Source organism: Penaeus chinensis, chromosome 20 (genome assembly GCF_019202785.1).
Source record: "Penaeus chinensis breed Huanghai No. 1 chromosome 20, ASM1920278v2, whole genome shotgun sequence".
NCBI lineage: Eukaryota > Metazoa > Arthropoda > Malacostraca > Decapoda > Penaeidae > Penaeus > Penaeus chinensis.
In genome coordinates this window covers 9672862-9687637 of record NC_061838.1, presented here as the reverse complement: position 1 = coordinate 9687637, position 14776 = coordinate 9672862, and the positions used below count along the sequence as shown (strand labels likewise).

The following is a 14776-nucleotide window of genomic DNA, read 5'->3' as shown; positions in this document are numbered from 1 at the left end:
CCAGTGTCGTCTCCTCTGCCCAGCCTCGGCTCTCTCAACCCACAGGAGCTTCAGGTGAGTGGCTGTCGACCCCCTGCCCTTTTTTGCAGCAAGAGTGGTAACTGCGATATATAGGTGACGGAAATTGGCTGCTTATTATCAGATATAAATTTGCTTATATTTACTATGCTTTGTGGGCCTTTGTGGTCGCTCTCAAAAGGAATGTAATTTTGCATTTCCGAGGATGAAAGATAACGCATATTTTTTTTTTGCAGGCTTTGCAGCAAACTCTGTCCCAGCAACAACAGCAGATTCAGCAACAGCTTCAGCAGTTTATGCTGTTCTCCCAGTCAGGTGCAGCCTCTCAGTTGCCTCCCCAGGCTCAGCTGTTCCTTCAGAGCCAGGTGAGATTACCAGAGTTCACCTGCTTTGTGTATAGTTGGTCGTGGGTTGAAAAGATTCAACATGATATGATTCCTTTGCACTTGACTGACTGTTTGTTTCTTCCTCCTTTGCAGCAACTGCAGTATTTACAAAACCTCCTGCAGCAGGGTCTGCTGGCCTCTCCCGGTCTGGCGGGGCTGCAGGGTCTCCAACCACCCGTCTCGCAGGCGCCCTCCCAGTCCGCGCAAGTGCGCAACGTACAGCATGCCGTGGCCCAGGCCGCCCAGCAGTTGCAACAGCTGCAGAAAGCCCACCAGCAACACCAGCAACAGCAGCACCAGCAGCAGGCCCCACAGCAGCAGCATGTCCCTCGCGATGTCCGCGACCTGCGTGATTTACGAGATATCAGGGATATGCGGGACCTGCGGGACCTGCGGGAGCTCCGGGATATGCGGGAGCCCCCCCTGCGGCCCCCGCCCCTGGAGCCTCCCCACGTGTCCGGCTCCCCCATGGCGCCCCACCTCACCCCGCACGGCCACATGCAACGCCCTCCTGTCTTACCTCACTCCCCGCCTCCCCCCCGACACTGGGAGCCGCCCCCGGAGGAGCCCACGGACCTTGAGGAGCTGGAGCAGTTCGCCAAGACGTTCAAGCAGCGGCGCATCAAGCTGGGCTTCACACAGGGAGACGTGGGTCTTGCCATGGGCAAGCTCTACGGCAACGACTTCTCCCAAACCACCATCAGTCGCTTCGAGGCTCTCAACCTCTCCTTCAAGAACATGTGCAAGCTGAAGCCGCTGCTGCAGAAGTGGCTGGAGGACGCGGACAAGACGGTGACGGACCCCACCACCCTGAGCAACCCCCTCACCTCGCCCGACAATGTGGGCCGCCGTCGGAAGAAGAGGACCTCGATCGAGACGAGCGTGAGAGTGGCGCTCGAGCGGGCTTTCCTCCAGAACCCCAAGCCGACCTCGGAGGAAATTGCCATGCTGGCTGACAACCTCTCCATGGAGAAGGAGGTTGTCAGGGTCTGGTTCTGTAACAGGTAAGTACGTACCTTCGTTTCTGGTTCTCTTGAAGGATTGCCCTTTGATAGTGTGAGCGGTTGGGTGTAGCGCACGTCAGTGGAGGGCTCTTCTCCACATGTTGCCAAGGTCAAAAGGGTCTCAACACTATCAAACCTCAACCTTACTACTTGCTATCTCACACGACTCATGTTCACATGTTTGTATGATGAGTCTAGAAAGCACAGAGGAGTGACTGGAATAATGTTTCGTTTTTTCTTCTTTTGCAGACGCCAGAAAGAGAAGCGAATAAACCCTCCCACGAGTGGCATGGTGAGCCCGCCGCTGAGTCTCAGCAACACCTCGGTGTTCAGCACTGTACCCATCTCCTCTGCCCTCACCCTCACCAGCCTAGGACAGCCCCCCCTCTCCCCCGTGGGCCCCTTGCCGTCTCCCTTGTCTCTGGTCACTCACAGCTACCCTCCAGCATCGCCACCAGAGTCTGCTTCCACAAAGTCAGAGTAGGTGGGTGCCCGGGCTCCTTGTGAGGCTCTGAGGCCTCCCAGGGCAGCCCCCTGGCATCTACTCTCCCCTGCCACGCCCCGCCCCTCTCGTGCAATGCCTCACCCCTTGGGAGGCGGGGACCTGTGGCTCTACGGGGTACCCCAGGAGTAGCACCAGGAAAAACAACATTGCCGCCCTCCCTCGCGGGGGGAACCAGCGCCACGAAGACGCTGCGTCGAGAAACGGAATTTTGAGCTCCAGGAGGAGGATCCTGTGTCATTGTTGTTAGTGTGTATGTGTGATGGTGGTAGCCTGGCTGCCACGGACTCACACGGGTCTTGCAAGCCTCACCTAGCCATGGCTGCCAGTAACAGGCGTGATCATATCAGTGTGGCAAGGAGGCGGCCTCGGCGGACCGCGCGGATCATGGGACATTCGCCGCCACGCCCAAGTGCCACTCGGTCGCAGACGAGGGCAGAGCCTAGACATTGCCCCATAGGGCGCCCGCCGTTACGGCAAGTGTAGTGCGAGAACTGACTCTAGAAGGACAGTGAGGCGCAAGGGTGCAGCGGGCTCTCGGAGGCGCGAGTGCATTGTGTTAAGCGGCAGCGTGGCGCGCGGTCGGGCCAGGGCGCTCCCCACGCAGAACCTAACCCTCGGGCGGCGGCGAGGTGCCCCACTCTCGCTCTGTCTCGCTCTTAAGGTCTTAATCTGTCAGCTGTGTCGTTAACAAAGTCTAACTATGTCAAGAAAACGAGGAAAAAGAGATTCTATTACTTTTGAAGTGAAACTCCGGACGGCAAGACAGTGGGGGGCCCAGCCGTGGCCTCGAACGTGAATCTTGGCAGTAGTTTGTAAGAGGAACGGGGTACACCGGGAAAGTGTTTTTATGTGTAGTGGTTAGATAGATGAATGATTTCTGTATTATCATTGGAATACTGTCTATGTGGCTTATTTTATCTATGAGTACTAGTGTAACATTCTAGTAATGTCTACTTAAACAATCTTGCCTAATTCGAAATGAAAGTTCCTGCATATAAAATGAAGTACGTAACTTTTAAGATACCTCAGCCAAACAGTGGTGTTTGTGGGGCGGTCGGGCGCGGTGAGGCTGGCCGATTCCTAGCTGCATTTTTACTGTTGTAGCCTCAGAGCGCGAGGTCCCAGCGCCGCCCCGCCCGCCCGCGCCCACGTGTGTTCTCTACTCCAACGTTGTGATTGTGTAGTCATGGAGTATACTTCCCGTGGATCCATTATGTTAGATTCTTAAGGGCTTAGTGTATCAGCATCGCCCCGCCCCCCCCCCCCCCCAATTCCACCCCACCCCACCCCACCCCACCCCAACCCAACCCTAAAGTCCCTTAAAGCCCCAACCCCTTACCCTAGCTCCTCCCATTCCTAGCCCCATACCCCCCACCTCCTCTCCCGACCCGCCCTCCTCTACGAGAGACTATACCAACAGCGCGTGCTTGACCCGAGGGCCGGCGCGACCGTCTCCTTCACTCACACGCTCTCTCTCTTTCTCTCTCCGCGGCGCCCCCATCTCGCCCCACGTCAGAACCAGGGGGAAGGGGAGGGAGGGACGGGGTCATGCAAAGCCCCCTTCTCCTCCATCTCACCCCCCACCCCATGTGATCCCCCTCCCCCGCCTCCTTTTGTGAGTCTCTGCTTGTCTTCCAAAAGACTAATAGACGATTAAGAAAAAAATAATGATTCCCAGTTATCATCGCGACCTTCTGTGCGTCCATCGCCTGCTCGTTGTGGGCGTTAAGGTCCCGTTTAGTACGGAGAAAAGGAACACGATGGTTCCTACAGATGAGTCCTTTTCCTATGACTGATCCCTTCCCACAACTCTTTAATTTATTATGGTTAGTGTCATTTCAGTTTATTGCGAAACAAACGTGGTAATCGCAGCCCCGTCCTTTCCCACTCATTCTTCCGCACGCTGACCACGCCCCTCTGGCCCATCCGAGATGTTACCTTGGCTCCCTTACCCTTCTGGGTTAAGGGGGGGAAGGTGTCACTCTGAGGACACTTCCATTCTTTTCTACCCCATGGCCGCCCCCTATCCATCCCCTCCCCTTCCTCCCCATCCCCCTCCCTGCCCACGGGTGCTGACTCAACGGTGCGCATGCGCGAATAACGACCGTTCTTACCGTAGCTTTTGCCGACATTTTCCTCTCCCTTGTGTGTCCGTGACGAAGTGCAAAAGCCGTCACTTCCCCTGTCTCTGTCAGTGTGTGGTCGCTCGAACAGTTAGGAAACTATATTTTCCAAGTCGAAGATTACTAATGATTAAAAAATAAGATTTTGCTGTGCAGTATACAAAACAAACAAACAAAAAACAATGATAGTAATAACGAAGATTGTATGTGTATCCCTTTTAATTGCCATGTCTTAAACAAGCCTTCCGCACAGTGACTGCCCCCCAGTCATCGCAACTCAGGAGCATTATCTTATAGTATAAAACATTGGGGGGTGACCACTGTCGCCGCGGCTGCAAAAAGCTCGTGATTGGTGGAGAGCAGACTCGCGTTAGGTGTGGGTTTTGATTGCGATTGGTCGATCTAGACGGTAGGGATTCATTCACTCGAACCGTAAGAAATTATATGTTTAAAGATAATATATGGATAGATAAATAGATGCACGAAAAAGTGAGATGTAAAGATTTAAATTAAATTGGTCACTTTCACAGTGTGGGAGAGATAGTTGCCGTTTTGTGTTATATTTGGAGATTTAACCCCCCTCCCTCCTTTCTCCCTTACCCCTCCCCTTCCCTAACTCCCTCCCTTCGCCCTCCCTCTCTTGTAATTGTTATTTGTAAGGTTAACTTGTAGATCCACGAAACGCTAAACGAGGTATGGGTGTGGCCATCCACAACGTTCAAGAGAAAATTAATAATAAAAAACATGGGTACGTTCTCCGTGAAAGGCTCGTTGTAAAAGCGGACGAGCGAGAGAGAAAGAGAAAGAGAGACACGGAAGGAAATTCAGGAGACGAATACCGAGATGGACAGAGAGAAGAAGAGACAAAGAGAAAGGCGAGATTGTGAGGCTAAGCACGCCGTCAGCTGGGACACAGGCTCCCTCAACGGAGTCTCAGTCTCGCGTCGATGGAAAAACAAACTTAACCCGGTTGTAACATGTGGCAAAAACAAAGCTGCTGGTGAATTCCTGTTTTTTTATTGTTGTTGTGAATCATAATTTAATAATAATTATTAATAATTAAAAAACTGAAAGTTTCTGGTGAACTTTTTCTTTATGTTGTTGTAAAGTATAGTGATCAAAGTTTCTGTTTCTTTTGTTTCCCTCCTTTATTTTTCTTTTTTTCTTTTTGTATAAATTCCTGAAAAATTGTTTCGAAAAAAATCTTTGTTGTAAGACTAAAATGTTCAGTGTTATTTTCTTTTTTTCTTTTTTACAATGTAAGTCGCGATTATCGAAGGCTAGATGGGCATTATTCTTGGTCGCCGCTTAAGTCTAGATCAGTCCCCTTTGCGCTCGAAAATGCGTGCGCACCCGCAAGCGCGCATCTCAGATATTTTGGCCGACATTCCACAGGACTCAAAGAAAGAAGTGGTAAATAAATAGATAAAAAGGCAGTCTACAAGAATAGGAAACTATGTTACTGCATCAGCACAAACCTCGCCCCTCTCCTTCCAGGTCTCGAGCTCAGACTTGCGTCGGAGGCGTTGACGAGCAAGACTGACCCGGTGAACAATGCCGTTGTCTAATGGTCCCTCCATTTCCTTCTGGCCATGCAGAATAGGAGGGGGAAACTGGGGTGGGTGAAGTGTCAACATTTCCTTGCTTCCATTTTCCCGCCATTTTCATGTTTTCCTCTTCAGTTCCCAGTTTCATCCGGTGCACGTGTTCTTTTCACTTCACTGATAGAATCATTACGTGTTCTCCGAATCATTTCACCCTTAGCAGTCACTCTGATTTCGAGACTTCATCCAACTTCCCCCCTCCCCTCCCCCCCTTCACGCAGTCACAACCCCATCCCTTATCCATCCTCCCCCCCCTCCCCCCCAAGTCCGCGAAACCCTGCCCCCACTTCCAACCCTCTCTGACCACTTACCGAAGAGAATTGAAAAGAAAACCATGGATGAAATAACCACGTTAGGTGAGGCATCCAGCTGTTGTGCTGGCCGCTGAAGAGGACCTCTCGGGGTAGCCCCAAGAGTGATGCAGGAGTTCGAGTCATGTGATACACTGCCCACAAGAGGTCGCTCCGATCCCATAGGACGTATTCAAACTGCGTGTAGAGTTTATTTCTTTTCTTTCCTTTTTTTTTTTTTTTTTATAAACTCCCCTACTCGTCCTCCCTAAAATCATTTCCATATTTGTTTGTTTGTTTGATATCGCTCATGTTCTGTATGCTCCCGTTTTCTAAACACTCGTTGAACCATGAAACTCGATTCGCGGAGTCGTTGAATGTTTCGAAGCCTCATCGTCATTTTCGTGTAATGCCATCATTTGTTATTTCTCTTCTCACTTCTCTTCATCATCTCTAGTCCTTTCTTTCCAGTTTAACAATGCTGTTATTTCTTTATTTTATCTTCAGTACTAGTCCGTTCCTAATGAAGAACTCCCCGTTTACTCACAAGATATCTTCGATCATTCTTTCTTCTGTGTTTTCTTCACTTCCTCTATCATTATCCTCGGTCATCCTCATGATATTCACTTGTGTAAATATAGATTTAGTTTATTTTTTCTGCATCACTTCGACCGGCGACGAGACGTTTGGGTTCAGCGGGTAGTCTTCCCGTTTCTCTTTATCGTTTATTATACTTTCCATCTTCCTTTCTTTCTCTCCCCCACTACTTCTTCGTCTTTATTCTCTCTGTTTGTGTCAAAGTTATTTATCAAGTTTATTGTATTTTTTTTTCTTTTCTTTTTTACTATTTATAGTAGGTGTTGTAAGTTAGGTTGACCTATAAGCTCGGCGTGGGCAAAAAAGCAAAAAAAAAAAAAAGTTTAGGCTTTATAGGCTTGTGGGCGGATACGCAAATGCTGACTTGTATTAGGAGAAAAAATCGGCATTACTGACTTTTTCCTTCCGTTTATTCGGGAAAACAGGAATAGTTTGACGTTTTCCTAGATTTCGGAAGGTGATGTTTTTTTTCTTTTTATGATGTCCAGTTTCCCAGTTTATTGACATTATATATCGTATTCTGTCACCGTGAAACGAATACGAGTAAAAACGAATACAAAAAAACTAATCTGATAAAAATTTGGTTTAGAAAGCCAGAGTTGTCACTGAATTCTGTCTCTGTACAGGCTAAATCACAGGTTAAAATAAGAAAACAACACATGATAATAAGCTATGATAAAAAAGTATGTTCGCCCAAGGCCCACAAGGATGTCTTGAAAACCACGAGAAAAGAGGATGAGGAGGACGGAAAGATGCTAATGAGCAGGTGTCGAGGTGTTGATCCGAGCGTTGTCATAACGTCTGTATAGCGCCATGTACAAAGGAAATGATTTTTGTTATCAATCATTTTATAGATGCAAATAAAGAGGTGTAAAAAAATTAGAAGGCAAAAGTGACTTTTATTACAACCCCAGTTCTTGCAACATCATCCCACCTTCCCTGACGCTTGAGGGAGAAATTGTAAGATTGTTGAAGGAATGTCTGCAACTAAAGATTAGAAAAGAGAGATGAAGAGATTTTCGTATCTTGATCTTTTTTTAAGACATTGCCACGATCAAAGAAAAGAATAATATTCTTAAAATTCGACAGTATATCAATTCTGTATTTTCTTAGATATACTTTAAACAAAGAAAAATAAGATAAAATAAAAGTAGCTTGATCTTCAAATGAACTAAAATGAATTATTGTGTTTATATGCAAAAAAAGAAAGAAAAAAAATATACAGTAAATCAGAAAAGTCTAAAATTCTACCAAACGAATTACAACAGTTAAACAACACATATCCTGCGTATTTCTTAACCAAAAACTCCCACTGGAGGAAAGCAAGTCTCATCATTAGACATTCATTTAGTCACCCACGTTCGCTCCATCATTACCACAGTCTGAGCATTACTTGCCGACAAAACATTTTCTCATAATTTATTGGAATTAAATATGGAATGGGCAGCCAATTCAAGCCTGTTTTTTTTTTTTTTTTTTTTTTTTTTTAAGAACAATAAGAGAGAAGAGAATGAAATAAGAGTCAAAGAAATTTGCTTCATTAAACAGAGAAAGCCTTTTAAATGGCTGTGGAGGCTTCACGAGGCTTCTTATAATTTCCCACTGGCCTTGATAAGTTGACTGGGACAAGTACTTACATCTCAGAAGGCATACACACACATACACACAAGTATATATATACACACATATATACATATATATATATATATTTATATATATATAAATATATATATACATATATATATATATATATATATATATATATATATATATATATATATATATATATATAAAGCAAGAGAGAAGGAGAGAGACTGACTGACAGACGCACAGAGAGGAAGAAAGAGATCTCGACTTTTGAGTAATTTTGTGTGGAGAGAGGAAAGTTCCCTATTCCTTTATAAAAATAAATAATTTTACTATTTTGAGAATTAGCTTTCATTCCTTACAATAAATTTCAATAGTATACGCTAAAAAAATTCTCATTTTCTTTGAAATCAATGTCTAGCATAAAGAACCTTATTTTAGGGCTAACTTGTCTAACATAAAGAACCTTATTCTAAGGATAATTAATGTAAACTATAGGTATGTATAAAAATACAGACACACACACACACACATATACACGCATACATACAGAGAAAGAAATAGGTAGATAGATAGACAGACAGATAGATAGATAGATAGATAGATAGATAGATAGATAGATAGATAGATAGATAGATAGATAGATAGATAGATAGATAGATAGATATAGATAGATAGATAGATAGAGAGAGAGAGAGAGAGAGAGAGAGAGAGAGAGAGAGAGAGAGAGAGAGATACTTGACTCTGAGACAAATGCTTACATCTCAAAAGGATGAGGTAACTTAGGTTATCTTCATCCCTTTCTTAATAAGTCCCTGTGTGAGCTCACATTTCCCATACAAAACTTAGGTATATCAACAGATGAGGATATACACAGTACTTAAAATTCAAATAGACATTATTCAGAGCTAATGGTTTACAAATCGGTAGAGTGATATAACACGATAAATCTCCACCTTCATCTTGAGAAGTCCCTCCTGGGCTCACAAAATCACATACAACTTACATAATGCATAATATTTGCGCAATAGATAATTATGATCCCTGAGAAGAGATTAATAGATTGTTGAGTCAATATTTGTATCTCAGAGGAATGATGCATAACATACGACGGTCATCCTCAAATTTGTAGAAACCTACTCAAGACATTATAGCGTCAGCAGAAGTAATGACAGCCTGCGTGCCTGTGCATATTCGCCAGGTATAATTATGATTATTGTTGGAAAATGCCTGTACCTCTTCAAAATCATTTACACAGGCTTTTTAGGTAAGACTATTATCTTTGCATTTATATATGTCTGAAATACAGGATACTGTAAACTATAGTGTATTAAGGTATGTGATCTAGGTAATCTACACACCGTATATTCATTTTATTACTCGCTTGTTTGAACGCTTAGCTCCCATTAATATCTATGTCCAAGCCTGATCCTCATGTTTCCTGTATGTACACTGTCTTTCCATTTACAATTGACCCTCTCGTAAGTAAAGTCTGTGTTTATCGCTTGATGCATATAGAGTCGCTCGTCTCAGCCACCTCGCCCTTCCTGGCCTCGTCATAGTCTAATTGTATCCCACTGATATTGTTCCCTGTCTGTTTTAGAGTCTGCATACACTTAATGTTCCCCTAATGTAACGTGATCGTCCCGTTACAATCTCATCAAAGGCTCCCTGTAAATCAACACAAATACCCTAAAACTTTTCTGCATCATTTGGTAAACAATGAATTAGGCAGATGTTCAATTTCCTTTCATAAAACCATACATATTACAAGAAACTTTATCTCTAATCAAGTGCACCAGTCTATCTGACAATATTCGTTCTATTATTTTACATAAACGGGATGTCAGAAATACATGTCTGTATCCTCCAGATGCTTTCGAAATAGGTAACTAACTAAATAGCTCATGTTGAATAAATCTAATAAGGATTACTCTCTAATAACTAATGAATTTAAAATGTCATATGTTACACCACCTCCTCCTGGTGATGTGTTAAGATATTGCAGTAATATTCAAGAATGACCCTATTTGCTCATTTCTTTCAGTTTCCCACGTATCCAAGTGTCACTGCGATCTCGCCCTTTTTGTTGAAATTTGTTTACTGACTGAATAATTCAATGGTTTCTGGAGAAAAACAGTCCTTGTTGCTTCTTCTTTTATTCTCCATAACTGATGAAATACAATTTCTGTATGTTCATCCATATCTTCCATGCCATAGGCAAAACTAAAACAAAACCATGAGAAACGTAACAACTGTGAACACGTAGTCATATGTACTATTAAACAGATAATGATTAACTCAAATGAAATACACCTTATAAAACACTTTATATAACATTGTAATGAAAGGATAAATAAACAAGTGCAAACCACTCAAATAGGAGCACATAACAAACGCCCATAAAGGAAATAAGAGGAAGACACATCCAATATGCTTTTCGCGTTACCTGTACTCACCTGCCTTTTTATGTTGTGTTGCTTCTCCTTTATCCATTTATTAATCTTCTTTTCTACTTCAAACCTGAGGGTACAACTCAGGAGCATCTGATGTTGTACGGACTGCAGAGAGGTAAATCTCTGTCGAGGAACAGGAGAGCTTCAAGACCGTAAGGAACCTGACCCAGAACTACTGGCACCGAGCACCAAAAAGGCATTTGGAAGAGTATTACATAAGGAGTAATGGAAATGATAAAACAGGAAAACAGACCGATGTTCCTTAACTAGTTTGTTTGAACTTCATCCAAGGTACTGATCTGTTATTTTGTATATAATTTTCTCATGTTCATTATTCATGTATTAATTGTTTTGGCAATCTTGGCATGTAGGTGGGGAAAGATGACATTACATTGGCGTGGTGTTGAAAACTGTGTATATATGAATACTCATAAAATTGTACACCGGTCTAATCCTATTCCCCGGGTAACTAGAGGTTTGCAATAAGACGTTGTCTTACAACGAAATACAATTTACCCAGTATGCAAGGTCTGGTAGTTAAAAAGGCCAAATTGACTTGTAACTTTCTGAAGAAATGAAAGGTAGTGTGAGTGTTATGCATGAATCACGGTGACTAAAAGTAAGAGCAGAAATTTGTTTTTTATACAAGTTTCCGAGAGAAAGACAAGTGAGTCAAGGAAGGTTGGCCCGATAGCTTCTACGCGTTGAGGGCTAGACTGTTTCCCAATGGATGTTCATGATTAAAGCCACTCTAATCGATCCAGGTGAAAAAGATTGGTTATCGGAGAGAGCAGGGACATCATTTGGGGGGTCTGATCGTAACTGAGAAATGCTCATAGAACAGAAAAAAAAAGAAAAAAAAAAACGGGATGGGGGGGGGGGGGGGGCTCGCAGCGCCCCAAAACTTGTAATCAGTTCGCTCGCCAACCTTGCCCCCCCCCCCCCCCCCGAAAAAGAAAAAAACTATAAATGACGCTCCTGAGAGAGAGGGTAGATGAGGGGGAGGGAAAGCGAGAGAGAGAGAGAGAGAGAGAGAGAGAGAGAGAGAGAGAGAGAGATAGTTCAAATTCAAATTCAAATTCAAATTCAAATTCAAACACTTTATTCCACTAATTACAATGGGTATTACATTTATAGATATGTTGTTTACATTATGTAATAGGATGTTATATACATAGATATTGTACAGTGCTTGTTTAACAAGATTAGATAGAACATTAATATCCCAGATAACTGAAATTTCGTACTTGGCTAGTGTTCACACGCCTGATGTCATTGATATTTCAGTAGATGTTCTTTCACTTTTGTTTTAAATGTTTTTTGGTTGGAGATATTTCTAATATTTTCTGGTAGTTGGTTCCAGATCACCAGTCCTCGGATTTGCATATTTCTTGCCCCGGTTTCTGTATTCGATCTTTTGATATATAAGGAGTTATTTTGCCTTGTAAGGACACCTGTTATGTTACCTGTTGTTTGTATAGGTAATAGCCAATTTGGGTAATTTCCTTGTATTATTTTATGGATCAGAATACACGTGTCATATTTGTGTTTCTGTTGTACTTTTAGCCATTTTAGTTTGTTTATATGTGGTGTGATGTGGTCATATTTATTTAAATTTCCCAGTGCTACTCTTGCCGCGAAGTTCTGTAGTTTCTGTGTCCTTTGTATTTGTGTTTTGTTTGTGGAGCCCCAGATGTTAAGACAGTAGTTAAGGATACTAAGTGCTAGTGTTTGTATAACAGCAATTCTTGTTTCTGTGGGTATTTTATTTTTTATATGATTCAAGTATATCAGTGTGCCCATTACTTTTCTGTAGATGTGATCAATGTGTGTACCCCTAGGTTGTTTACTGTTGTGTTGGGTTTGATGAAGCAACCTTGGAAATCAATAACTGTATCTGTGGGTATTTTTGCTATGTTCTGACGGCTGCCAATGAAAATACATTGTGTTTTTTGTGGATTTAGTTTCAGGCCATTCATATCGAAGTAATTGTTTGCCTCTGTTAGGGTCTGTTTAGTCTTTTCTATCAACTCATTTAGATTGTTTACAGAGGCAGCGTGAAGAAATTGAGAGTCGTCGGCGTACTGAACAAGAAGACAGTTTTTTGCAATTGATGACAAATCATTTATGAATATAGTAAATAAGATTGGGCCAAGGATTGAGCCTTGTGGAACACCGAACGAAACTGATTGCATTGATGATACTTTTTCATGGATTTTGACTGATTGAGTTCTCGCGGACAGGTAACTTTTGAACCAGAAATTATCAATTTCGTGATTTGTTAGTTTGTTTACAAGTAATTCATGGCTGACACTGTCAAAGGCCTTCGATAAATCACATAGAGTGAGCAAATTGATCTGGTTATTGTCTATATTATTATATATTTCATTTGTGACTTTTAGTAATGCCGTTTCGGTTGATAATTTATTCCTAAAACCGTGTTGCGTGTTAGATATAAGGTTATTCGCTTCTAAAAATGTTGTTAATTGGTTTGCAACTATTTTTTCGAGAACTTTAGATATTACTGGTAGTATAGTGATGGGTCGATAATTATTGATTTCGTCTCTGTCACCGGATTTGAAAATCGGAGTTATGATGCCATGTTTCCAAAGTGATGGATAAACACCGGTGACTATAGATGTATTAATAATTACTGTCAGATAGTATGCAATTGCTGGTAAACTATCGTTTATGAAACGATGTGCAATTCCATCTGCTCCCACTGAATTTGTCTTTTTTAAGTGTTTTATTGTTAGGATAATTGTTTCTACTTCTACTGGTTGCGGTCTGAAGAAGTTTGTTGTAGTGTTCGTTTCGTTTATGTTGTGTTGATATGTGGGGGCGGTTGTCTGTTCAAAAGTGCGTCTACCTACTTCTGCAAAGAAGTTATTAAAGTATTCTGTATTATTTATGGAATTTGGGGAGGTGTCTGTATTTTGTTTCTTCTTAGGCACTAATGTATTTACTAGTTTCCACGTTTCAGCAGAATCGCTTCTGCATTCATTGAACTTATTTTTAAAATAATTAGTTTTCGCCCAGCGGAGGAGTGTTTTCACATTTTCCTTCTTTTGTTTGTATTCAGCCTGAAGGGTGGAGTCAAATCTGTTTATCTTGAGAGCTTTGTGAGTATTATTTCTATCATTTATGGCCTTCTTAATGTTGTCATTTATCCAGGGGGCGGGAGGACGCCTAACTGTTTTTGTTTTAAAAGGAGCGCAGGCATCGATGCCGTTCTTTATCACGTTTGTAAGAATATTAACTTGTCTGTCAACGTCGTCAGTTGTTAAGATCTCTGACAGTGACGAGTCATTGGCTATAATATGTTGACAGAATAATTGAGGATCGTACTGCGTTAGGTCGCGAGAGGTTTTACTGACTGGTTTTCGCTTTGTCTTTACTATATTCAAGGTCAAGGTTATAAGCTCGTGATCAGCAATGTGGCATGGAAAAGCGTCTGCGTGTAGTGTAATATCGGGTCTGTTTGTTATTATAACATCTAATATGGATGAGGTGTTTTCTGTAATCCTTGTAGGCTTCTTTATAAGTTGTTTTAATTTGTTTTTGTTAATTATCCCATTTAATTTTGCATTTGGTTTACTTAGATCGTCATTTAAATCACCTAAGATGAAAAGTGGTTTTCTCTTTGTTGACATTTCTCTGAGAATATTTTCTAGGTAGTCAAATGATTCTGTGGTGGCATGAGGGTGTCTGTAGATTGTGCCGACGAGGAAGGAAGGATACATACTGCTTTGTACGGTTACCCAGATGTCCTCTACTGCTGTATGATTTACAGTTGCAGAGGATATCTTATTTGATTTAAGGGTATCGCTTACATATATGCAGACTCCACCTCCACGTCCTGCATCACATCTGTAGACGTGAAAGTTTGGGATGCTGATGAAACTGCTTGATATTTCTTGGTGAAGCCAGGTTTCACTGATACACAAAATATCAATGTTTCTCTCCTTAATTATCAATTTGATTTCTTCGAAATGACCGAGGAGGGACTGTGCATTGATGTGTTCTATAGTGATGGTGTTAAGTGGTTTGACCGCCGGATTTGCGACGTCAAACATTCTGCTCGCCTTTGTACTTGTTTCTATTTAGGAATACTTTTACTTTGTTGGGAAAGATGTCGGACTCTAAGAAAATATCTGGTTTTATATCTTTGCCCCTTATGGTGACTGTGAAGCTAGAGTAGTAATC

The 14776-nt window shown here is 42.5% G+C and overlaps 1 protein-coding gene across 3 annotated transcripts in view; it reads left to right on the top strand.

The window, feature by feature from the left end:
* Window positions 1–7419, top strand: part of LOC125036006 (POU domain, class 2, transcription factor 2-like) — a 69660-nt gene extending 62241 nt beyond the window's left edge. For 2 of the 3 annotated variants that reach the window (XM_047628355.1, XM_047628354.1), the window contains 4 exons: window positions 1–54; window positions 255–383; window positions 498–1408; window positions 1658–7419. The exon at window positions 1–54 is cut by the window's left edge and continues 81 nt beyond it. In XM_047628355.1, the coding sequence (XP_047484311.1) occupies window positions 1–54; window positions 255–383; window positions 498–1408; window positions 1658–1892 (1329 nt within the window). In that variant the 3' untranslated portion in view covers window positions 1893–7419. Of the gene's footprint in view, window positions 55–254; window positions 384–497; window positions 1413–1657 lie in introns of all 3 variants that reach the window. The other variant, XM_047628356.1, reaches the window with a different exon arrangement.
* The last annotated feature ends 7357 nt before the right edge of the window (window positions 7420–14776 follow it).